Consider the following 27,518-nt stretch of genomic DNA (forward strand, 5'->3'; position numbering starts at 1 on the left):
CTAAAGAACAATACAACATGCTACAAATGCTGTAGTTTAAAAATGTCACGAACCTGGCACCTCTGGGTATACCCGGAAAAACATCAGGCTAAATATTGCCTCAAGTATCACCTTTTGACTCATTTATTTGTTAAGGGAAAACACAAAACCCCTAGCTAGACAACCCTACAAATCTATAATTACCATCTGAATTTTAGAACTTGCTTTCCTGTGTTTTGGCATTGCAGCTCAGACTTGCTTTCCAAACAGCACTGCGTACACACAGCCAGGCCTAACAAATGGGATATTTTATTTAACTGCTATCTTTAGAAAGCTCAGCTTGAAAACTGCGGCTGCCTTACTTCATTTAAAATCTTCACAAATCTCCCTGGAATTGTTTTGTCTTGGTTTCATTTTGCTTTTTATAACCTTTATTTCTGGCTATACACAATCTTTTTCGTGTTAATTTTGAATTGCCTTTCTACCTGATGAATTCTAAACATCCTCTCTCCTTATCATTTATTTGCTGTTATATGTATTCCTCATTTCTGTTTACCTGTGGTATATTAGTTTCTCTTCTCAATATAAATAGCTCTGCATTTCTGCATGCCATTTTTAACTGTAAGTTTAAGAACCAATGTTACGCATAACAGACTAAGACAGACCTGTGTTTATATTTAGACAAGCAAATTCAATGCTAATATGAAACTTAAGAGGGTATTATGAATACAAATTTAAAGTACCAAACCATCAAACCAAAGTATATCTGCTCAAATTGTAACGCACCAAATTGTAAATATTCCCCAAATCAGTTCAGAGTTAAAAACTGAAATCTAAGCCTTCCTAGCACATACTTCCTCTGGGTTTATACAAGGATATTTCAGTCTGCTTGTAGAAGAAAGTCTAGCAAATAATTTGTATTACTAGATTCTGGAGCTTTATAATCTCAACATCTAAAGAATAAATAATGTAACAGTTTGGCCAAAATTTGCCTGAATGGAATTCATGCCCTAGAAGGTATGGGAAGTTACAGGAAAATAAGTAGTTCTATACTCAAAAAATCAGATGGGATTTCTTCTCTACAAATGTCAACTACCGACATGTTTTCTTTGTCTGCAGAGTACTACCACTCTATAAAGTTTAAACAGAGAGTAATACAGAATTTATTTTTTGTCATGTTAACGATGCTTTAAGGGAGAAGAGGTTGATTGTTTTTGCAGAGGGTTTGGGTTATTTGTGTGCAAGCATCCCTCCCATTAAAATATATTTCTGGGGATGAGATCTACAAGGTCTTGAATTACTAATACTGGATATTTCCTCTCCATTCTGTTATTAATGTTTTTTGACTATTAAGTGCAGCAACAGGCATACAACTATTTTTTCAGCTTGAGAAGTCCCTGTTGTTCATTTCAATTATTTGATCCATGGATGCAGTGGTTGTACAGAAAAGAGTTTCTCGTTAAGGCTCTTCACATAGCGACATCTGTGAAAACATCTCAGAACATTTCTTATATAATCCAATTCTAAAAAGAAGCATGAACTGATGGAAAGGAACTCTCTGTGGAAGATGTGCCTAAATTGTATTTCCTATGCCAAGAGATTTATTTTTGTCTTTGAGCCACACAGCTGCAGATTTTAGCAAAACAGGCAAAGCAGTGCAAGCATACTGGAAGAACCTCTCTCTGATCAACAAAATCTTGAGGCTAAACTTAGAGTATGATTCCAACATGGCAGCAAACAGGAGAAATAAGAAGATTAGCAAGCAAAGGTTAAAAAAATAGGTAAATTAGATTATCATATCAACAGATGCAATATTTGGTAATTTTTAAACTGACTATAAAACGGACTTAAAAAACCAGTTGAGATATTTACCTTTCCATCTTATTAATGAGCGCTGATATCTGGGTTGCTGCTGCATTTATAAGAGTAGAAGCTTGAGAATCCATTAACTGTACTGTACTTATAAGATACTCTCTGTAAGCAAATCTTCTATTCAGATGGTATTTCTTGCTAGCTTGCAAAAAATCCATTAACTCTTCAATGTCTTCCTACAGGAAGGAATGCAAACAAATATATCTAATTAGATGTAATATTAATTTCAACTAACACCTATGGTTATCAGGCCAAATTTGTTCATTAATAGCAAAAAGGTAAAAATCTCTTAAAGTTAAAAAAACAGTGAGCTTATATATATATATATATAAAATACATAATACATATACATTTATATGTATATGTATTTATATGTAATATATATATTACATATATATATAGTGAGCTTATATATATATATATTATATATATATATATAAAAGCTCACTATATATATATATGTAATATATATATTACAACATACGTACGTTGTGTAGATATCTAAATGTCCATAATGATAGCTATATATTTTTGAACTTTATTCCTATGAAAATTAGTTATAACAAGTGCTAACATATGGATAATACCTTCTATATATGAGTGCAGATATTTCCCTGACACATTTCATAAAAGTTACTGTGGATTTGGATTCTGTCATTAAGTTAGGAATGAAGCTGTCATCCTATTACCTGTATTTTAGAGTAATCTTGCACTAATGTTTTAGCTGCTTCCAGTTTCAGTTCTCCCTTTAAGGTAGCATTTGTTATCTGTGTAAAAAAGATGTTATGGAGCTCCTTTCTCTGGGAAATAGCCAGCTGTCTATAAGCTTTTGCAAAATATTCCTCCTGCTTTACCAGAAGGAACCTCTTCAGGTGGTCCTGCTCCAGCCTGTGAAGTCTATCCAGAAGAGTTCTGTATTCAACAGCAGGCTGCAGAGAAGAGAAAAATAAATAAATCTGCAGTGATATTCAGTTTTCAACATTTTTTAAAGTATCAGTGCTATTAGTTCATATGTATTTTATGCATACTCTGATTACTGTCATTAGAGGTTTGAATGCAGACTAATACTAAAACAATGTACGCTTCCCACATTTTTCATCTGTTGGAATTATGGGTTGCACAACAGTCAGTTTGTAATCCAGGTAACACTTCTGAGGCTTTGTGAAGTCTTTTTAGAATATACATGAAATAAATTTCTTGTGTTTCATCAATACTGAAATCATATTAAAATTGAATAGACTTCAAAAATTTAGAAAAAAAAAAAACAAGAACAATAAGTATACATTTTGAAAACAATGTAAATTAGAAAAAATACTCTACTGCAAATCTTTAAAAGTTCTTATTATCAGTGACCTACTTTATCTATTGGATTCTACAAATTAATCCAAGAGCACCACTTTACAGTTACAACTATGGTGCAAAATTAAATAGCAATTAATTTAGAAGCCTCTTCACAAGAAATACTTTCTCATAGTTCTCTAGTAAGAACTATCATATTCATAGTTTTAATCTCAGATGGCATAAACTCATTTTAGAATCAAAAAATACGTCCCAGAGAGCAAAGGATGTTTCTAATGTCAGCAGAGCTACTAAACAGTAGGCTTGTTGGTCTTGTTCTGAATTTTGTTCTATTCATATGGGGTGAACTGTCCTCTGCACTGAGCCCCCCCACAGGTCACATCTTTTTCCCAAGTGATGCATTGCAGGCAGCAAACAATGAATCCAAAAGGGTAGGGAATATACATTGTGTTTTGACTGAAAAGGGTGAACATGCTGCTGCTGCTGCAGCTGTTTTTTACTGTTGTTTTTCAGATGTCACCCACTGGCACGAGCTCAAGTGTGAGCCATGCCTAGCTCTCCAGCATCTCCTTTTGGGCCAGGTTCCACAAGAAGTATTAAAACAAATTCCTTCATAGATCCTGGTGCTTTTTGCTACGTTCTCTCAGAAAGAATAATTACTATAACAGTTTTAGGGGAGAAAGGTGGATAACAGGACATAAGTAGATGAAAAATGCATGAGGACAAGAATTGGACTGGATTTAATTATTTCACTGATTGTTAATATTCAGGATTTCTAATATAAACCAGATTGAAACAATATCAAGTATATTTTGTGCAAAGAAAAACTGCTGGACTAAGAGCATATTTAGTGAGAGTTCACTGGAGTCACAATCTAAAATGAGCTGGAAACCCTAAAGAAGTTCAGCTGGCTTTCATAAGTCCACCAGCTTTCTCCACATAACAGCCTGATAAATTAAAGTTCTTCCAGAGAACCTCACCATACTATAGTACCTTTGACGGGTACCCTCAGCAAAACACTTTTCTCTAAACTATTCTTATGAATTGTCATGAAGTCCTTAAGAATTATAGGTACATGGTATGCAAATTATCAAGCATAATTTGCCAAAAACTTTTGTCTACAATAACAGTATACATAAGAATGTGTAAGGAAATATACTGGTGTAACAGAATCTATTCCAAACAAAGCTTATTTTGTCTCTATAACCCAAATGAATCAGACAGCTGGAAATTCAAAAGTGACACATCCAATACCCACGCATCCACTTGCACATCCAGAAACGAATCCCCACTGGTAAATAATGAACTGTACTATTTATTCCCATAAGTCATCCTAATAAACTGAGTTACAGACAAGCATGACACACTAACTTGGGTATGTTAGCACTTTAAGGTTACAGAGGTAGAATGTTCAAAACCTAGCAGAATTCCCTCCAGACACAAAGTGAAAAGGAAAAAGATCAGCCCATTTTATTGTAAAAAATTTATTATACTTGAAAGATGTCATTGAAGAACAGAGCATGATTTTGCAGATAGGATGCTGGACCAGAGGATGTTAAGACTTAGGCACTACTTCCAACTAATGACTACCTATGAAATCCCAGGCAATACTACCCATTCAGAAAGAGATCTTTGGATGAAAGGAACACACATAAGCATTAAGCTTTTACTTACGCAGAGCCTCTTAACTTGTAAAGAATTTTTTCTGTCGGAACACAACTTATCTCTCTGTTCCCCAGAGGCTATTTTCAAGAGAAGTCCACTACCTGCTTTGCATATAGACTGTTGTTTGTGCCTTCACTTGGTCTGGAAGAAACCAGCCTTTCGTGGAGCTTATATTTATATTCTTATTTTGAATGAAACTAAAATTTTGGAGAATTTTTACCTAGATTGTTAAGGTGTATGATGCAGATAAGGTTTATGATTCTGCTCTGAATGTGCAATATACTTTACACAGTGTCTGACTGGAGCTCTTTGGAATTGCTACCATACAAAATAACAAATAATAATACACTACTTTGCAAGGGGGCTAGAAGTGACTATGCAATAAATAAATAAATACAAATCAGGGTAACAGTAGCCTTTTGTTTTCAAGTGTCATTGATACTCTTGATATAATTTCATTTTCCTGGAAAATTAAAACACACAGAAAATGTCTATTCATTCACTCTATTTATCAAATCTGATTTTCTGAACATTTTTAAATTGTCTTAGTCTTCTAAGAGAACAACTCAGCCATCCTAGTCTAAAAGAGAAACCACCTACATAAAACCACATCATGCAAAGTATCTTGATTTACCTTTTCATTCACTTTCTTCATTAATTCTTCAGCTTCTTCATTTGCAGCTCTCTCTTTTTGGCGTTGAGCCTCCATTTTCTTCCTAGTTTCCAGATTACATTCAGCTGTGAAAGCCACTACCTTTCTTTCATATTCTTCCTGTATCTCCTTCTCCATTGCTAGAAACTGTTTTTTAAAAATTGAATTCATCCTCTTCTCCACATGAGGAAAGAGGCTGTGACTTAAGACCATGTTCTTCATCATGATAGCAATCACTTCTTTACATATTTGCATTCGATATGCCTCCAAATCAGCATCTGCCCGAGTCAGGCTGGCAACCTCCAAGCTGTAGAAAGGCAATGGGGATTGTTTAAAATCTCAGACAGGTAATTTCTACCATAAAACTAGGATAAAATAAGTCTAGAGACTTATTCAATGCTGTGTAACTGAGAATGGCAGTAAAACAAGTGCAGAAATATCTCAGCACATGAGTTTACTAATCTTGATAGTAATCATTCATTTAAAAGTAGAGTGAACTGATTCCTAGTAAAGTAGCTTTAATGATATATGTATGTATACATACACTCCTGGTTTAGACTGAAAAAGGAAAAGCTTTACTTTAGAACACAAAACTTTCTCTCAATTTAGAAGCAAACAAAAACCTCCAACAAAAAATAAACCTATGTTGGGAAGCACACACTGCAGATGAAGTATTTGAATGGACTATAAATTTTGCTGACTCTGTAAAACAGTTCTAAACTCACTGACCCATCCATATTAATGCATTACTGGTTTGTGTTCTCCTTTGGTATATTTCCTTCCCTGCAGGGAAGAGGGGAAAGTGTTTTGATTATGTGCTGATATAAACAAATTAAAGAAGCTGAAAAAGCTGATCTCTCATTAAGAGTAACAGAGTCCTAGAAAGACCATTTTTTTTTTCTTATTAAACAAAATGCAGTAAATGAATACAATCTCACTTATCTTTATTTTAATAGGAATGACACTCTCATTTCATAAAATACTTATTTATTGTAATTTCTGTAGCTTTGCCTACACTTGATTCAGTCAGTATTGGAGAGCTAGACAGTTTTTACCCTCATATGCCACCTCATATGAACACACAGCACTCTTGCTTCTGTGTGTAGATTAAGTACACAGTAATTTTGGGGGACCTAAAAAATACACTATTAAAAACTTAAATCCATTCTTTTTTTCTTCAGTTAGGTTAAATAATTGATTTATTCTGCACCCAGACTAAATTTCAAATCTCACCTTTTTGTTAATTTTTCCTTATCTAAGAAAATTAAGTTTAACTGAAAGTCAGTGATATACTATTACTACCCCTCTGTTAAACATGAGAGATTTATTTTTCCCATTCAGAAATCAATATGATGTAATTAAGTTACTTTCTTACCATGACTCAAATTCTCTCCAAGTATTTAAGAGGTAACAGATTAAGTTTTGTTAGTTAATCATAAAGAAGCAGAGAGATATTTCTGTTGCAGTCTCTCAGAAGCCCAGCAGCACACTGGTGATGCCCATACTTTTCTTGCTCATCACCTGCAGGGCTCCCTGTTGCATCTGCAAAAGTAATAGTGGAACAGAGGTCCTTTCCTCCTGATTTTTTCTCCTATATAGGAACAGGAATCAGACACCTGTGCCTGAAACAGTTTGTGCCTGAAACATCCTTCACAGTAATTTGAAGATCCTGTAAGAGCTAATATTTTCTGCAACACCCCCAAGAAAACACAACAATCCAGCTTCTATGTGCAGCACGCAGGTGGATACTGCAGAAGAGCATCTGCAGGTACACAGCCTTCCTGGGGGGTGGTAGAGGAATGGCATAGCTACACCCACACTGACCATGGTCAAGTCCCCCAGGACACTGACACGCTCCTTCTCCTTGGGGAGAGTCCTTCTTGCTCCAGCACAGTGGAAAAGCCACAGAGGACAAATGATGGCAGGGTCAAGGAACAGGATGCCAAAGCAACAAAGCAAGCACTTCAAATTGGCAGCACAGGTATGTATTTCTGTCTCAGTCTTCTCTGTTTACAGAAGACCTAGGACACTTGCTGACGTAACCAGCTAGTGCTAAGCTGTTTACCTAAGACAAGTTTTACTTACCAACTTTTAAAAAGTAAGTATATCAGTTTCATGCAAATGTACTTAAATAAAAAGGATCCAAAAAGCGGGATCTATGCTATAACATTTCCCTAATGACTGTCCCAATTAATTATTAGCCTGCAAAATTCAAGCCACTGGAGTTATATCTCTGAATTCCTGTTTCAAGTCTAGTAGCTCTATTTTAACTGAAACATATCATCTGTCTTCTGCAAGAAATAGCACATCTAGGTTTTCAAGCATTCCCTAATAGAGAACCAAAAAATATTTCACTTTCTAATTCATTTAAGGCCTAAGAATGGTCGCCTTATCCTCAGCTTGAATTTGACTAGTTTCTGCTTCCAACTATCTTTGCCTGCTGGAATTCCAAATTCATTAGTCACTATTTTTCTCTTCATTTGTGCACCAATATATGGTGCTCACAGTACTCCATAACCCTTTCTTATTGAAGTGTGAAAGACTGAATATTCCTTAACTCTCTCGCTGGAAGGCAACACCCTGCAGTTCCACGGTGTTGATACACAGCTGGTAACACAACATTCATTTCTTAACCCATATGCAAGATTTTTTTCACCATGCTTGGAATAAAAATTAAACCATTCCTCATCCACCTCCTTACTAGTTTTATGGTCTTCTTCAGCACTGACAAGAACAAAAAACAAAACCAAACACCATCACAATATTTTCTGTTGTTATCTTTCCCTGAGTCTTCCCATGGCACTTACTTTCTTCTTTTCCCCGTGAATCGTTACAGATTAGACCTGATTTCATTCCAAGCAAGATTTCCATGATCCTTTCTGTCTACAGAAAGAACTATGGTGCCCAAGTAATTCTGTTCCTCAAGATCATGATGCCAAAAGCAGAACGAGCAATAGGTACCTGGGCACCTGGCACTTGCCTGTCATCAAGAGTGTGATGAGGCTTTTAAAATCATGGGTGTATTTAATCTGTAATTCTCACCCTTCATTTCCCTGGCAGCAAATCTGTGAAGAAGAAAACGAAGCAGAGGAAGCACATGAACAGTTCCACCAATCCAAGGTTAATAACACAGAAGAAAAGTAATTAGAAGCCATACTTCTCCCATGTCACATCCTGGCATACAGCAGTTTTTTTTTTTTCAGTGGAAGCTGAAGAAAGGCTGTGTCTATAAAAACTTGGAATCTACCTTACAAGTGATGTGCTCTGCTTCTGGTTTGCTTCCTCCACAGTAGGCTGAAGGAAAGCCTACCACATGTGCACCTTACCTCAAACTCTCACACCAAATGAGATATGTGTCGAGTATTGAGGGCAGCCCTGATCCTTAGCAAGCTGCATCAATATAGTCTTGGAGTCTAAGACATCAACATGCAGTCTTTGACCTACTTCTTTCAATTTTTGACACTAACAGCCAGTAAAAAACAGGAATCTTCTACATACAATAAAACAAATGTTTTCAGACACAAGTCTCCCAGCAGAACAATGCTTACAATCATCCAGATTAAATGTGCAATAGTGACTCATAGGAAAAAAAAAAAAAATGTCATAACCTGACACTGTGCATCCCGAGACCAAGGTAGATTTAATAAGTTGCTTTAAATGATCTGCACTCTTCCTGTTACAGCAATTCATGCTTAAAAGTTCTTGTATCTCTTCCTAAGCATATTCAACATAATAGTAACATGAAAGCCAACAAAGTACAGTTAGCAGATGGCAATCTATTGATGAAACAGATCAAAGCTTCTTTTGGGCAAAGCACGCAGAGAAAGGATAAGGACAGGACAGCAGGTACATAATACAAAAGGGGAGTGGAAATGAGAAGCAAACAGACATAGAAAATGAAGCTGCAAACAGCAAGTGTAAAGATTTTTCACTCACTTGAAGAAGAAGAGTGTTTAAAGATCTGTCAGAGAAGATCTGGGAGGTGAGAATCCCAGATGCCAAACAGAGAAGCAGAGAGAGTGTCTGAACATCTGATGTCTTCCACAGACCTAATGAAAGAATACAGGAAAGCAACTAGAGTCAGGGAAGAAACAAGAATAGTTAATTAAAAACAAACAAACAAACAAACAAACAAACAAAAAAATAAAGGAAAAGTTTTAACTCACTACAAAATAATTATGTCTAAGTTTTATTACCCAAATTAGAGTCCCTGAGAGGGAATTTTAAAACAGGAGAATTAATAGCTGCTGAATGGCACAGTCCTAAAATGAATTAAGTCCTTTTGGACACATTTTTAAATGTCTGAAGAGCTCATGAAGGTAAGAAACTACTGGGACACAATTTTATGAATTGTAAAGGGAAAAGAAGCATCAAGCAATTTCCCCTTCAGTGATATTTTTCACCAGAACAAATCCTTCACTTTTTGAAAACTCATCTCTCATCTAGAAGTGGTACTCAATTAGTAACATACTACAACAGCATCCTGAGGAGACTAGAGCCCCGTGGTGGTGGTTTCTGTAAAGGCCTCCCTTCATGGTATGCGGTGTTCCCAAGGAGCATGCGATTTAAAGCCATTTGTAGATGGTTTGTGGCTCCACCATGCTGCACACATCACTGAAGCCATGAGCTGGGGTACCATGGTGTGATGGCCCCATCAGCTCCTGCTGGGGAGAGGAAGGCATTGGGGAAACAAAGCCCGTCCAGCTAGAGGGCACACTCTGAGGCCTGCATGTGGCACCGCACCCGCAGACACAATGTCAGAGGGCAAGCTGTGGCATGGAAGGGAAGAGGAAGACAAGAAAGAATGTTGTGGTCCATGTTGCCTTGTTACACTTCACAGAAGTGAAAATGGACAGGGAGAAACCCCTCTGGGGTCAGACAGGAAAATCACACAGCTGTGACTTCAAACAGCATCTTCCATTGCTGGCTTTAGTAACTGTAAGCAGAAAAAGCCAATTCCAGTATAATGGGCATCAAAGGCATTCAGCTGCAGATGTGGTTTGTTTCCTAAATCATCCATTTATTGATGGATTAATAATACAGTAAGTTGTGTTGTGTTGTTTTGTTTTTTTAAACAGGGGAACACTTTTATTACAAAAGCTCATGACTATACTTGAGATTTCCAACCCCCTAGAGTCAGACTATGAAGCATAGCAATGCTAATATTTTACAGAATCCTGGTTCTAAAACAGAAAGAAAGAGGAGAACAAAAATTAATCTCCTGGTGACCCTCTTGTGCTTTAAACACCACAGGAAATTGCATAACAACAAACACTGATCAACTACTGACACTATTATTTCATTCATTTCAGTGAACATAAAATTGCTGTATTGATGTGGCCCATTTGTGGTGGCATAGCTTGCTCCTTTCAGCCTCTCCCTTCCCTTCTTCCTCGCTCTGCTCATGCTTTCCAGCTGGTTCGAGTCACAAAAGAAACCGCAAACACTCTGGAGCAGGCATCTTACCTACACTGCACCATGATGAGGTGAAAATCTCTGCGAGAAACTAAAACTGCACTGCAGTAGAGGCAGATCTAAAGACATGAGGTCTAAATGGCCACCAACAGCTACCAAATGCCCAGAGCCAAATCTTCAGCCCTCCCGTGCTGGAGCAGGGTGTATTGCCTTGCTCATCTGCATCAGAGGACATCAGAAGATGCTTTGTGCTACACCAGTAGCAGTAATGGCCTGCAGCCAGCTTTGAACTGGGAGAGTTCATCCATCAGTCCTATTACACTTTACACAACTAAGCATAAACTCAGCACCTGAAATGTGAGCCTACAGAGAACACAGGACATCTCGTAAATAAATCAAATAGTTAAGGGACATGACTATTATCTAAGGATATATTCCCATGGATGAGTCATAGATTAAGTTTAGCTTTCCTAAAAAAGACTACATGCTGACAAACATAGAAATAAGATTGTCATGGTAGACAGATACAGATTTAAGGCAAAATAAAAAAGATGATAAGTTGAGCTGAGAGATCACTGTTTCTTCTTCAGAGAAAACTGACTCATGAAAAATTGCTGAACATGTAAGTACCAGATTTGGCAGCAGTTTCATCATCAAATTCTTTCAAGTTGCCACAGCAAGAGACCAGAGGTATTTCAATTCTTAAATTCTTTCTTTGCTTCCTCTACCTTATGAGCTACTTCCTATTACCTATCAAGCATTTGTGTTTCTCTGATGGGGGAAAAAAAAAAAAAGATACTTTATGCATTTGTCAAGTTTATAACAGCACTTATAACACAGAACTACAAATGCAGGTTCTGGGGTTCATTCCATGTGTAGGTGCTTTATCTTACCGTTACATTTACGTGATTATTATTTATTTTTATATTCCTGCATTGTACACATTACACAAAAATAGAGCTCCCTCCAAAATTCTAAAATTTCTGTTATACATTTTAAAAGTTATGAAGCACAGAAATTTAGCATCTCCATTTTTTGCATTAACAATACAATTATTTGTCACCATTTTCTATGGAGGAATATTCTTGTCTAGCTGCTATGACAATGTGATCTTTTTCTTCTTACCTTTCATTTGAATTCAGGTTTAAAAAACAAACAACAAAAACACATTGACTCTATAACAAATTAAACTGAGATGTATGGCAAAAAATTTACATTTAGAAAGAAAAGGTGATCTTCTAATATGGTAGTAAATTGTTTTTGACTTTTCTGTCAAGGATCCCTGGAAACATTTTGATCTCGTTCTCTAGTACATTGGCCTCGATGCCCTCTACCATCAGAAAAAAATAAGCTTCAGTGAATCCATATTACTTAGTGATCTGCCAAAATAATTGGCAGAGTTTATTGTGTATCAGCAATGAGGTTCAAGTTCAGCCAGAAATTCAGCTAGAGCTTTGCAAAATTCAAGTAAGCTGAGTTGTACAAAATGAAGATGAAAAAGAAAAGCTGTAGCAGTGGAAAAACATTTAAAGAAATAAAGTTAACTTTAAAATAGCTGTACCTTTTAATACTATGAGCATGGTCAGACTTCATCACATCGGACACAAAGCCAAACTGCTCAGCTATCTTCACACACTGTTCCAGATACACAGTAAAAGAGACCTACAACATTTTGCAACATGTGCTTCTAGTGCTTGCAACATTTGCATCTAGTGCTTATGTTAAATATTCAAATCATATAGCTTCTTCTCATTAGCATTCATTGCCAATGGGCCAATATTAGGGAATATACACAGTAAGGAACCTACTGAGAAGAGAAGCCAAACTATTTTGCTGCATAATGTGCATCAAGGATATGACTTACTAAGACTAAACTCACAGAAGAAGTAACTAAGAAGCTTTCTTATGAAATATTAAAAGTATGTTTTGTTCTCTAGCCAATTCTCCTGACATTGCAAACTGTCTACTCTCCAAAGATGTCCCTGTCCATAAATATTGAACACATGCTCCTAATGTATTTGCTAAACAATTTGGCACTGTCACTTCTTAAAAGACATTAACTAGCTATGAAGAGGACAAAAAATTCTGTGGCTCTTACTTTTCTGAGTAGTTTTCTCACTTGTGTCTGGACAATGGAACAAAACATCAGAATGATTACACCGGTTTACTATCACAGTGTAATTCAAAATGAATATATCAGTTACGTTGGCAAGTGTGTGTGTTCACCATGCAGAGAAAACGACACACAGCTACACTGAAGGAATTATCAAACTAGAATATACTTGCTGAATTAAAATATAAGCAAGATTTTGTTGGTTGAAATACCTGAAGCATCAACCCATCTCTAACAAAAGCCCATACACTTTTGCCTCCCTAAACAAAAAAAAAAAAAGCAGGATTATGACATTGAAATTCATATTCAGTATACACATGACATGAAAACACTGTGTTCAAAATACAAGCTCAGTTCTTAGTATATTGCCACTCCTGCAAGACAAATCAATTCTCATCCCTTTATTCCTTACAGAACCATTCTGCTGGGTAACGTTAAATGCAAATAAATAAATAAATAAATAAATAATGCAATGTTGTTGAAAAAATGATTGTGTGACCACAATCAGTATAACTATAACATTTCATTCCAGCACAGAGTCCATTCTAATTGACTGCAATTATCTATTAATAAGTTACAAATGCACATTCTTTCTCTTGCCAGTATGTTTTGCAAAGCACTATCCTTAAAACAGATAATTCAGTAAAAATAAGGATTATTCTATTCTGTTTTTAGCACAGTTTGTTGTCAGAGAAGCCCCTAAGGCAATGGTACAGTGTTTTATCTTTGTCTTTCGAATCTGCTAAAAGCCTGGATAATGTACAACAGTTTATATATTAAAAGACTAAGATGAAAACCTCTAAGGAATATAGATCTGAAACTAAAGGACTGTCTTCCCCAGCTTATGTAAAGAATATGGAACAAAAATTAAGAGACAGGGCTTAGTATCATAAAAGAGTGCTTACAGTGAGATAGAAAACAAGGTTTATATTCTAGCTGTTGAAAAATGCAGGAACAATATCACAAATACCTAATATAGGCATTAAGTTAATGCCTTTTAGACCCACCACCCTGCAAGACTGGGATTTGTCTCACTTACCTCCAGACTCCTATATCTGGGTTAATCAGCCCAGGCTCCAGGTTTTAGAATCAGTGGGCACAGCATTCATATGACTAATTTCTAGATGTCTACTTTAGGTTAAGAGGAGTTATACTCTAGAAGTGCTCTTTTTCACCACTGTGTCAAAATGGGAACTCAGGATAAGTTAGTGTAGAAGTTTCCATCACAGAGATCCTCATTTGGCCAGATAAACCATGCCACCAGAAAGAGAAGAAAAGAACAGACATGCAGTAATTTAATACCCATGAGTGCCAATGAATGGTCATTTCATCTGTGTGTCATCTACTAATAGTAAATGAACCAGAAAAAAAAAATACATGAAAAAAATACAGAAAAAAAAGATACATGAAAGAAGATTTAGAATAATGTAAATATCAATGGCTACTTCCTAATCCCTAACAGAGGATGATCTGAGCCCTTCACAGAAACATCTATAACCCTTTCAATCCTCTTTTTAAAGGAGAGCAATTCTGGATGTTTTTGTGGTCCATCTATCATTCTGATCCCAGAAAAAATCAAAAGATAACTCAAAAGCTGAAGAAGATTAGCAACTGTTTACTAACAAGCATTTATTTGCTGTGATGCTCTACCTCCTTACAAAAGCATGAACAAATTGAAGACTATCAAAGTTTTCTCTTGAAAAAAGCAACTTGCCCAAAATAGAGTAAATTTGTTTCACCGGCTGTCAACACTGATGCTGCTTTTTCTGTCTCTCATTCCTGATGGAGAAGGGGCTTAAGCGGGTGATTTCATTTCTCTAACTAAGACACTTTCAGACATTCCTACTTGCCTAACCACCAAATTTTGAAATGACCAGATAGTTAGTTACACAAAGAGACTGATAACTCAAATGCAAAGATTTTGAGCAAAAAGTTGGACATCTGCACTAAATCAACAGTCCACCAGAATGTCTACCAGAGGAGAATTCTTCTACAAAAAGATGTTGTCTTCCACATGCAGAATATAAAACCACACTGAAAAATCCTACAAGCTCTTTCTGCTTCCTATGATCAGTGAAATCCTGAGCAAGTTCCTAGCCTTTTAACTATTTACATTGATTTTAAATTGGATGAAAATATTCAACAGAAATACAGGTGCTCTTCAGTCCAATAATGTGGAATAGTGGTTTCAGTGGAGACCGTACACAATGATTAAAATAAGCTGATGGCCACTGTAGTGTTTTACAGTCACAGCCCACTGCATGATAAAATCACTCTAATCTTTACTGATGACTTTTCAGTTGCTGATAAGCTGTATTCTCCCAAAAGAGACACAGATGAATCCAGGTGCCATAAGACAGATAAATTCCCAAAATGGGTCTAGTGAGCATATCTACAGTTATTCACGTAGGATGCTGTAATGAGATGAAAGCATTCCTTTCCATTCCAGCTATTTCAGACCATACCAGCTTTTTTATCTAATATTTTACACTATAGCTGAGAAAATCCTTTTATTTTCTTGAACATTCAAAGAGACAAGACAATCTCTGCATTTCTGCTTTCAGGAGAACTGCCAACTCAAGCAGTTTTGAGGCCATTTTTGAGGCAGTATTTTCAATTTTGCATAAGTGACTTTGTAACTTATATCCTACTAGATACCTTTGCTGCCTTCAATGAGGAATGCTTCAAACAAGTGCCTGTTTTGGGGTCAGACCTGACTCCATACAGTTGCAAGGACTTCCTGCAAGTACTCCAATCACATAACAAGCATTGGCTGTACATGAAGTCCACTTGCGTTCTAAAATGACTTCCTCTATTACAATGGAAAATCAGTTAATTCAGTTACAAAATTCCAAACTGTTATCTAAAGGAAAGTGTTGGAATGAGAAGCAGATAAATGAAGTGCTTCGATTAAAAAAATAAAAAGATGAAAAAAAGGATATGGAAGGGAGAAAACAGGAACTGTGGGGAAAGGAGCGGAAACAAGAGAGGCGTTTGCATTAACTGCATAAGAATATTAAAAAAACACAGCCCCAGGACATATACTCAAACTAAGAAATGAATCCCATTTTAAGGGTTTAGCTATATGAATAATCCAGTTATTCAAATAGTACTTCTCAAGGGCTTGCAAGAACACTTACCTTTCTAAACTACAATGTATCTCAAAACAGTCCAGTATTTTTGTTAAAATTTGCGAGATATTCACTATCTCTAATATAAAATAATACTGAAATGAGTTTAAAAAAAAATGTTTGATCCTCTTCTTTTTAACATTCACATAACAATTTATAGGATAAGTCTTAAAAACCTGCACTGCTGTACAGTTATAAAAGCAAAGACCAATGTGCAATTCACAGAGATAAGCATCCCAATGAAATGCAGGAAATAATAATGCTGTTAGTTACCTTTTAACAAAGAAAATTACTTCCATGATCCCTTAACTTTTCCTTTTTGGCTTCTGCAGATTTTATAGTTGCATAATATTGCCTGTAACCTGACTTGCCAGGAGCGAACTATAAGACTGAACAAACAAAATCTCTGTCCTCACATCACACCTTTTTTTCCAGTTCTGCTGAAGAACAGATGCCCTTTATTAGCTGCATGTTTCTGTCTAACAACCCTGACTGGCCTTTCTACAAAACCAGGAGTTTCTCCGCTCTACCCAGTGGTCCTGCTGATCCAATCTATATGGTATCTTTCTGTTAGCACTACAAACTGTCACTCCTTAGACTCTGATCCAGGTGTTTCCAAAATACACTGCTACACAGAAATGCCGGCACCCAGAAGGGGTGTGCTAGGATAAAAGCCACAGTTCTGAAAGCAGAACTGTGTTCAGCAATAGTAGAATATACCCTTTCAACATCTTCTTATACACAGAAGTTTTTCCTCACTTAATGAACCATAGGGAAGCAAAAACAGATGTTCATTTGAATTGGAAAACTTGCATGCCTCAGGCCTATCTAGAGCTGTGACTTCGATAAGTGAAGCAATGTAAATTATGACAATTTTCAGTTCCCACAGATGGCTATCTTAATACATTTCAAAAACCTAAGGTAACATAGTCGTACATGCAAATAGACACTACAAAAATAACAATTAAAGGGTAGATAGTCAAAACATATTGAAAGATTTAGATGATGGTAAATGTGATTAATGTGATGTAACAGCAGGAATTCTTACTCTTCTAAAGCCTGAAGCATATTCCTCGATTCTTCAAATGTCAGTATATCAATTACTTGGTCATTCATAATTACATCTTCACTAAAGAGATCACCTGAACTGAACTGAGAATGCTCCAGTTTGTGATTTTGACTGAGTTCATGTTGTATCTCCTAAAAAAAAAGAAGAAAAAATTAAGCTTCAGATTATAAAAAAAAATACAGTGAAGCTGATGTCATTTTATTGCAGGTAATCACAAGTTACCAGAAAGACTCCCACTTATCATCACATTGTACAGCTGGAAATGGTATAGAGCAATTGTGTAGTTCAAATACATATTTAGGATCAAGTGTAACACTTTTGTCTCAGGCTGCACTTTTTTCTATATAACTGATCAGGAGTACAAATGAAGAAATTCATGCAAAAGATAGCAGACTTTACATTGACATTAGTAGGCTTGCAAAAGCCTTCCAAGGAGGTTATTTTCTACTATAAACTTTCTAGTAAAATTTTAAAGAAATTTCTGTGGTATACACATTACATATGGCAAAATTATACTACTAGACAGTTCACAGGTCGGTGAGGCTCCCTTGAGATGAGCTAAGAAAATCACCATACAAAAAATTGCTGTAAGTAGCTCATGCTAGGACTGAATTGGTCGTTTTTTTTTTTTTTTTTAATAGCAATGTTATCTGAGGTTTTTCTGTTTAAAAAAAAAAAAAAAAGCAGCCCTTTAAATGGGAAGGGAATATTTCTTCAGGCCTAAAAGAAATAAAAATTGTTAACGTAGTAATTTTCAACCAGAGAGAGTAAGGCTGGAAGCACTTTCTGAGCTCATCTGGTCCATCCACTGGCCTGAGACTAGATCCCCTCTGCATAATGAGACCCCTCTGCATAATGAGACAAATTTACCTATCATTAGATAGAAAATTTAATGCAAATCTATTAAAAACAACAACAAAAACACAATAAAACCTTCTTTTGTCATTTGTCAGAAATTATAGAAAAGATAAAATAAGTTGTTCACAGAATTTAAATCACAAAGAAAATACATCTTTTTCCCTCACTTTTTGCTGCTTCAGTAGAGCATATACAGATGACTTAGCACATGAACTGTCTTCAAATCTATCAAACATTGTGAAGTTACATCTGACACAGCATTTTTACCTAGAGATAGGAAACCAATACTCATAATTGCATAAAGCAAACTGTACACATCTAGTCCTGAAACAAATTATTTCCAGCAAGACCACCCAAGCCTCTGAAATGTGCTATGCCCCTCTACAACTCTCCCCAGATTGCCTGCCTCAAGCAGAGCAATATGTGGAAGCTGAGGTCTCCAAGCAGAGTACTACTTCTGGGTACGTGCTTCTCAGTACGTTTGTCCTCTACGCAAGAGCACTCCAACTGCTATGCAGAAAAGCAGAGCACTACAAGTGCATTGCCCTCCCTGGACTGCCTCCACACATGCCACAGCACAGCAGTGTCCCTGAGAAACACATCTAATGGGTTTCTTTGTTTTGAAGTCGGTTGGCATAGGAAGAATAAAACCCCAAAGTGCTCTCCAGGCAGCCACATATATGTGCCTACAGAAATGCTTCAACCAAATCTTTAAACTTGCTGTGGAATTTTTCTGAAACCTTTAAACAGACACTTTCATTATAGATTACAAATTAAAGCTTTCTGGGCGTTTGAAAAAATCAGACCACTGAAGAAAAAGAAACCAAACTGAAATCCAAAAGTAGAGTGAGAACACAGCTACTACTTAAATTTCTGTCAGTCTTAATTGTCTCAGTTTGACAGCACCAGCCAGCACAGTTTATACTATCCAACAGCCCCAGAGGGAATCTCAAATGATATGTCTCTCACCTGTATCATCACTTCCATCCTAAACCAACATTCTCAGACCATGCCCAAGAGAAATTGCAATAGACAGAGTGACACTGCCTGCTTGACCTGGCAACCCAGTAGGAGAGATCTACCACCACCTGAGCAGAGGAAGGTTTCAAACCTTTAACACCCCCTTTCTTAGGAGATCGTTCTCATCACTGTAATAGCAACCGAGGTCTCTATCTCCCTCCCACTGAAGTTGTTCCACTTCATATAAATAGCAAAATAATTTTAAAAAGCAAGGACTGGAGCTTGGGCCAATCTGATGGATATTCAGACTGTATTTTCTCTCTCTGTATTTATGATCTGGATAAAGAGCACCGTAAATGCTCCATCCCCAAACCCAATTGCTTTGCTTAATCACTCAGGAGACTAAGGTAAATCCAAAGATCTAAGAGACCCAGCTTCAAACCCCTGTTCCTGATAATCAGAAATACAATTTGGACTCATGTATTCTGCATTCGAGGTGAGTGGTCTACCCAGAGTTATTCTGCCTCTCATACCGGGAGCAAAAGGAGAGATAAGGACAAGGAAGAAGATGAAACCAAATGCAAAGCCAATGGGTAGTATCGCTCCCCTGTGAAGCTTAACAACCAGTTATTGACAGCAGTTCTTTTGATCAGGCTATTCTTACATCACTTCTAAATCTGATTGTGCTAAAGATTTGGGGTTGTAGAGATTATAGTACCAGTGAATTCAATCCAGCACTTGGTGCCTTTTATTTAGCTTCAAAAACACTTTAGGCAATCCATATTAGTTTGCATGTTATATCATCAGAGATGATCAATAACAAAATTATATAAAGTACTGTTACAGATAGTATGACTCACCTGGTTTTTACTATGGAAATTCCATTTTAATACTTTGGTTTGGTAAAGAATGAAAAAAACAGCACATGTCAATACAAAGGAAACGAAAAAAGCAATGAAGAATCCTGAAGCATGGATGGCATGGCTGTATGAAATCTGAAATGAAAAGACCATATTATTTAAATTAATTTTCCTATATATACAAAGATCAGACTCAAAGATCACAGCTGTAATGAACGCAGTAAATTACTTTTAAATGGCTTTATAAAACTTCAGGGTTACTCAGCATTAAATTACAATTAGTAATTTTTATTTATTAATAGTGTCTATTTTCCATAGATTTTGAAGTCTGCATGCCCTTATGCCCACATAGTCCAAATGCCTCTGTAAATTCCAACAACAGATCTCTCATGGATTGAATTGTAGTTGCTGTGACTTTTGGGAAGACTACTTAAGAGCCTGCGTTGCCAATCTCTCCAAAATGTCATTGAAATTAATGGCATTTGACATTGCCCAGAGCCTCTGAAAAATCAGTCTGATGTTGGCTTCCTGAAATTAATGGCCATTTCTTGATTCAGTAAAACTCAGTAAACAACACTGGGATAAAGTACTAATAGGAGTTCAGAATAAACAGATAACTGACGATAAAACTCCCTAATTTGTGTGTATCATTGCAGTTTCTCCATGAGACAGAGTCAGAAAAGAATAGCAGAAGCACTGGAACTACACTTCAACTAATATCTTTGTATGCCTTTCACTTTAGGTCTTAATTTAATCTTTAAATGGAATGGCATTAAAAATTAATTTTTACTTCATGCTCCATGTAGCAAAAGTTAATTTAATGTTTGTTTAGTTCTTTGAGATGTCTGCATGAAAAATATAGCACAGCTACTAGTATAATGTTTCACCACAAAATAATCACTCTGCTGGGGCTAGAAAGTGTAAATAATTAACATGCCGCTTGCAAGCAGGGCTTGGTCATCTCATAAAGCAGAAAGCTGGGAGCATTCCATAGAACAAACAGAATTCAGCACAGGAAGCAACAATCATATGCAGTCTGCAATGTAGAAAGTATTTATTCTAATTTAACAGCAGAATTTGATCCTTTTACTGCCTGCTTATGGAAAAAAGTTCTTGGATAGGGAATTATCTATGCTTTTATAAGACAGTAAAATGAGTTTTGGAGGGACACCCCATTTCCTTGGATACAGCCTAATGGGCTATAATGCCTGAAAGCATCACAGTGGATGCTGCGGTGTGGGGAATCAGAGACCCCATACAAACCATGGCATAGGACCAGTTTGGCACTGCAGGCTGACCTCCAAACCACTGGCACATCAATGAGCCTCAAAAAGCTAACTTCTTAAAGCTAACTTCTTAAGCCATCTTAATAGTGTGAGGTGAAGAGGCATTAAAGGCCTGATTTTCTTTCAAAAGTTGCTGTGCTCCCACTGATTTAAAGGATGCTGAGGGAAACAATTCTGGCAAAAATGAGGTCAACATAATTATTATCACAAATCCCATGCAATGTGGCTAGACAGGAGAAATGCATTTTGCTTTCACTACAGCTTCCTACTCAGCATTGAAACCACTCAGCCAAGGGCAGAGGCATGCAGTATTCACAGCCCCTGAAGCACTGCGGGAAGACATCTGGCACGGGCCAACAGATAAGCTATGCTCGTATTTTTTCGTAACCCACATTTTTCATAACCCATATTTTTTCATTTATCTTGTCATAGGCAACCAAGCACTTTCTTCCAGCAACACCGAAGAGAAAATCCACAGGGTATGAAAAATTTTAAAGAACAGCACAACAAGAAGTGTGCAATTAAACCACATGTAAATTCACAGGACCAGCTTAGCATGGTACTGCCATGGCTGTGTAAGTAGTTCTTCATTTTTCTAGCCCCTAGTCAACATTCAGAATCCGCTTAGTCACAAGCATATTGGTTGTTCACCATTCACCACAATCATGAACCCTTTCAAATAATTTTTAATAAATAAAATTTAAGATTGAGATCATGTATAACACTTGACACTATGGACAAATACAATACATCTCACTTGTCTCAGTATGAAACAGTTTCTCGATAGGTGGAGGATAACTCCACACTTTTTGAAAGGCAAATAGCTTTCTTGTGGTAGCTATGCCCAAGAGCACGTGAGCAAATTCCTCATCACAATTCTCTGTGGCTGGACAATGGGTCAATGCTTCAGACTAAAAAAAAAAAAAAAAAAAAAAAAAATGCTACACATATAATGGAACTCTGAAGATTTTCTTTGCTAAATATTGCTGCTTTAGGATAACAAAACCCCACTGTCTTGACTCCTGTTTTCTTCCCCTTATAATTGGAAATGGCAGAACTTGTCTATGATTAATAGCCAGATGAAATTTAAGTACCTAACTACATTCTTAGCCCCCTAGGATTTCGGTTAGATTATCCATGAGTTTAAGTCAGTGTGTTTGAGACAGTGTAATGCCAAGTCATAGCATTTACCTTGGTCTTTTCTTCTTCAGTTATGGTGAATGATGCCATCAACGATACGAGATGTGTTTTATTCTGAGAGAAATATAAAAATATTACAAGCATTAAAAAATGAGCAGAATCCAATTTATAACACTGGCAAACAGCCCAGAGTCTCTACAAAAGCTTCTCCTCAGAAGAAAAGCTATACTTCTCACTAGGTAAAGCTGAATAAAATCTGATAGCTAAATGTAGTGGTAAAAGTGCTCTGTGGGATATACTCCCCTTCTAACCAAGCACGGGCTTATTCAGTGCTCACAGATTTACACTTTTTCTACATTTATAAACTCTGTGTTGACTGAAAGTGTACAGAACATGAGTCAAAGTCACTGCATATGTCTTGCAGGGATCAAAGTTTGCAGCTCAATGTCTATCAATTCTGCTAAACATCCACCTGTATCCTCTCCTCTTATCATTTCTTGGTTTTGAAGTCTTGCTCTCTGTCTCTGTAGTATACCCTCATGCACATTGATCATTTTTTCCTCTAAAACAAGTGAGATACAGCAGCTGGAAATGAAAATATATACGCAAGGTCTAACTACATGCACTTAAGAAAACGATGAGGAAAATATCAAAACATATTTATGAATGAGGAATAAGTCACTTTGGAAGAAACCACTCTTCTTGTGTCATTAGTCCTGCTTTCTACTTAGGTTAACTCCAGCATTGTTAGATCCATGATCAGTTCTCTTGGAGCCTGGTGCAACTGAGTTCTCAAAAAATCACCAAAGATTGAGTGATTACCCAGCTTCTCTCAAAAATCTCTTCAAGGTCCTCAAAACTCTCATATTTAAACAGTGCTTTTGATTACAATAAATTATTTTTTTTTAATAAAAACATGTCAAAACTGCAACCTCTCACAGACTATAGGAAAACACACATAAGGAGGTGGGATACTGTTATTTTAAGGATACACAGATAAACTGGAAAGAAATAAGAAAAGTAGAAAGAAATGCTTCAGGACAACACACAAACATCCTTTACCTATTTAAGGAGGCCTAATGCTTCCTAACCTTTGAAAAATAATTCATGTATTTAAAAAATTCATGGTAACCAGGGAGCTTAAGGACTTCACTGCAGTACATGCAGGCCTCATCACAGGTCTCATAGCTTAGGCAGACAACCATAGAATCACTTAGGTTGGAAGTCCATCAAACTCCAACCCCCCTGCCATAGGCAGGGTTTCCACCCACTAGATCAGGTTGGCCATCCAGCTCTAGGGATGGGGCATCCACAGCTTCTCTGGGCAACCTGTTCCAGTGCCTCACTACCCTTACAGTGAAGAATTTCTTCCTAATCTAACATATCCTTTTACAGTTTAAGATCATTCTCCCTTGTCCTATCATTATCTACCCGAGTAGAGTCCCTCACCACACTATTTATAAGACCCATTTTGGAACTGAAAGGCAGCAGCGAGGTCTCCCTGGATGAACATCCTCAGCTGTCTCAGAATTTCTTCACAGGAAAGGTGCTCCAGCCCTCTGAACAAGAACTGCTTTCAAGACTTGTACAGGAAATACCTGTGATGAACTCCTGAAAGTTAACTTTGCAGGCAATGTCAAGACCCTGCCATTCCATGTTTCCTTTGCATCAAGAAGTGCAGTGTAGTTGATTGCAAAGTATTCTCCAACTGTTAAAAGAGAGGAAAAAAGTGTGTAGATGAGGTACATTTACCCATACAATATTGGCCTCTTAAGGAATTGTGTCTGCATTTTCTTAAATAAAACAGTACATACACTGTCTCGAAAATAACCCAGCAGAGTTGCACTTTTTTTTTTAACACAAGAAGACTGAAGAGTTGAGCACCCAGCTGAGCTCAGCTGCAGTTACAGATGTTTGCAAAATATGAAAAGCAAGTCCAATATGAATAAAACATCTGAGGAGCTTTTTAGGCTCCCCTTTAGACTGTGCTTCCTCACCAGCAAAAGTGCTCTCCTAGGAGTCTAGCTGCAGTAAGCTCCTCAGTAGGGGAGGTAGCCAGAGCCTACCAGCATAGTCCAGAGAAGAAGAATATGGATAAATTTACTTTATCCCAGGAAAATTTCTCAAAGTTCTCTGAGGAAGATCTGGGACAGCTCTGGAGCTCTTCCAACACAGCACATCCCCCACACGAAAAATCATAATCCTAAAAAGCAATTTATTATTTTTCTATGGACATCTTCTACCTCTTGCACAAGTGCTTAGGAAAGAGAAGATAAAGAAATCAAGAAAGACAAATTTTTATGAATGTGCAAGGATCCAACTGCTATCTAAGAAACACACTAACTCCAAGACTGGGACGGTCTTTTTGGTCTATTACTTGCTTCAATTTTATAATTTGCTCAAGTCTGTAGAAAATGGATACAGAGCAGAGCTGTCTTCTTTCAGATTAATCATTCTGCCTGTTTGCATGTTTTTTTGCAATTCCGGTGTACCCCTACCTCAGCAAGTTAATCCACCGTGATTTTAAAGACACTACTCAGTAAAGTGTTTGCTTACTTTCTACCTTATTTAGCCAACGTCGTTCTTGTTTAGAATGACGTTTCAATTAAAATTGGTTGTGCAGAAGCTTTTTAAAATATCCAAAATGAACAAATACCATCATGAAAGATTCTGTTTCATTTTGACAGCAGTGACTTTTACAGAGCACAAGGGCTCACTTCCATGCCTGGAAGAGGCAGTTCAAAGGTGGGAGCCAAAATGGGAATTAATAGAATTTTAAACTGCAGCGCAAAACTGGTTACAGGGTATTTCACCCATATCAACCAATAATTACTGAGTTTACATCTTCAAAAATAAATATCCTGATTTGAACAGATGCTCTTCCACATGTGTAATCAGAGCTACTTCTCTGCAGAATTTGTTACCTTGCAAGAATCTTTTCCTGTAAATCTGTACACCATCTGTTGTCTTATTACCACTGTTTTTTTGAACATGTAGACCGGTGATATTGTCCAGGAGGATAAGATCGGTGATGTTTCTTGAGAGCAGCGTGTTGGTGTTATTAATCAGAAGTCTAACATAGGCAGTTTGAGGATCATGTTCAACATCCACCTGAAAACAGAAATATTAACAGTGCAAAACAGTTGTAAGTGCATCAAGAGCAAAATCTGTAGTCTTGACTGCTAGTAAATAGTTCACTATTTGTGTAAGCCAATTTTCTGAAGGCATTCTGAGAAACCTGCAAACAGCACTACACTCAGTTTGATCTCAGACTCCCAAGGAGATTTTAATTTTTGGTGTGCCTGAATGTTGCTCAGAGACAGAGGGACATAAAACAAAAGTTTTATGCCAGAAGTAAAGTGAAAGCCAGAAGTAAGTGAAAACAAGCATACGAATACTCCTGTGACACACAGAACTGGAACATAACTTCATAACCAGATTCTGGAAAATTCTTAGCTTTTGTATCATGAAGATGTTTCTTTTGCAAGCTGTCCTCATTGCCAGTTCATTCTCTTCATGCATTTTTGTTCTCTGGTTCTCTCTTTTTCCACAGCAACTGCACGCTCCAAAGGGTGCCAGCTGCTTCCATTTGCCCTTCCCACATAAGGGCTGATGGAGCTACTAGCAGACTTGGAGTTCAAGGCTCTGCTTCCAGTTAGAGATGAAATTCATAAATTAATAAGCAATCACTAGCAACATGCAGTCACATGACTTTATCTATTTATTCCATTAGGCATTCATTAACTTTCACTGAATAATTACACCCTCTAAATGAAATTGCCTTGAGCACAGAGTCACTTACTGACCTCTCACCTTTCAAAGTGCCTTCCATTATAAAATTGTATTAAGCCAAAACTGTCTAAAAACTCCATCAGGCCTGTACTATGATGGTCCATAACATAGCCATGATGGCACAGTGGTCTTCTAATAATGGCACCAAATTAACACTTTGTGAAATAACCAAAGTGTGATTCAGGGACAATCTTTCTCTTTTTCCCTCTTTTTTTTTTTTTTTTTTAAAAAAAAAAAAAAAAGGCAATGTCTCTTTTCTCTATCTGGACACTAGGAAAAATAGCAATAAAGCAGCCTTCCCCAAAATGACTACTAAAAACATTAACTGTGGGAGATGTCAGAAATCATACAATTTATTGCAGCCACAGATTCAACATATGTAGTTATAATTTTATAGTGCACCTCGACCCATGCATTTCATTTTAATTCAGCATAGAAACAGATGAAAGTTTCAGAATGTTTTATGAACCGAGGAAAAAAAAAAAAAAAAGCTTTATTAAAATTATAATTGCTTAGTTTGCATTTTCTGACATAAATGGCAATAATTGCATTTGAATAAATCTGTTTATGTAAGTAGCTCTTCTCATTATACTACACTAAATTTTCCAAACTCATTACGTAAAGTTCAAACTCAATTGTATTAAATAAATCTTATGGGGGGAAAAAAACAACTACCTATTATACCAGATTCTGCAAATAAATGCCAGCAGGTATAAAAGTAGGCCTGATCATATTTGTAAAGAAAGCTTTGCCAGTTTCATACGTTCATGTGTCTTGAGCTAGACACAACATTTCTGGGACCTAAAAACACCAGATGTTAGAAGTGTGATATACTTGGGGCAGATTTTCTGTCTCCTGGTTTTCTGAACTGGTGTGATGTAGTCAGCAGACCTTTCAGCCTTTCCTATGCAGTCACAAAGCTGGAAACTTGCTTTAAAAACAACAAAATGAAACAGGAAAAAAGCTTAAAAGTCACAAAAAGAAAATCCAAAGCCACAAAGCAGAGACCCTGACCCAATCACTGAATCAAGAAAGCACACATTGAAAGACCACAGGTTCAAACTGCACAAGTTGTTAATACGATATTATGTTCCACAATAAGTGTGGATAGGCTTGTGCACACAAACAATTATGCACTACCAAGAGAAGGAGCTGGGAATAGGTGGGAAAACAGAAAGTCTTTCCCTTCCTTTACTTTCCCATACCTTTCTTTTGCTCTTCTGTGAGATGAAGGCAAAAATTAGGATTTCATCATTTTTTCCCATGCTTTTAACCAGACAAAAATATATTCCTTTACATTTGGAGAGAGGAGATGTAAACAGTAATTTAGCTAAATTCTTACAATAGAATAGGCAGAAAAAGTAGGATGTGTATATTCATAGGTAGGTGAGGGAATGTGGCAGCACTACTCCTCTCCTTCCTTTAGT

General features: G+C 36.7%; 1 protein-coding gene across 4 annotated transcripts in view; it reads right to left on the bottom strand.

The window, feature by feature from the left end:
• The window catches only part of EVC2 (EvC ciliary complex subunit 2), a 71,083-nt gene that overhangs the window by 30,109 nt on the left and 13,456 nt on the right, over window positions 1-27,518 (bottom strand). For all 4 annotated transcript variants that reach the window (XM_032186860.1, XM_032186861.1, XM_032186859.1 and 1 more), the window contains exons 5-12: window positions 25,224-25,410; window positions 23,898-24,007; window positions 22,351-22,413; window positions 19,874-20,008; window positions 17,175-17,326; window positions 5,450-5,774; window positions 2,541-2,780; window positions 1,852-2,027 (exon numbers count right to left, since the gene is read on the bottom strand). In XM_032186860.1, coding sequence (XP_032042751.1) covers window positions 1,852-2,027; window positions 2,541-2,780; window positions 5,450-5,774; window positions 17,175-17,326; window positions 19,874-20,008; window positions 22,351-22,413; window positions 23,898-24,007; window positions 25,224-25,410 — 1,388 coding nt within the window. The remainder of the gene's footprint in view (window positions 1-1,851; window positions 2,028-2,540; window positions 2,781-5,449; window positions 5,775-17,174; window positions 17,327-19,873; window positions 20,009-22,350; window positions 22,414-23,897; window positions 24,008-25,223; window positions 25,411-27,518) is intronic.

The sequence above is a fragment of the Aythya fuligula genome, chromosome 4, assembly GCF_009819795.1.
Source record: "Aythya fuligula isolate bAytFul2 chromosome 4, bAytFul2.pri, whole genome shotgun sequence".
Taxonomy (NCBI): domain Eukaryota; kingdom Metazoa; phylum Chordata; class Aves; order Anseriformes; family Anatidae; genus Aythya; species Aythya fuligula.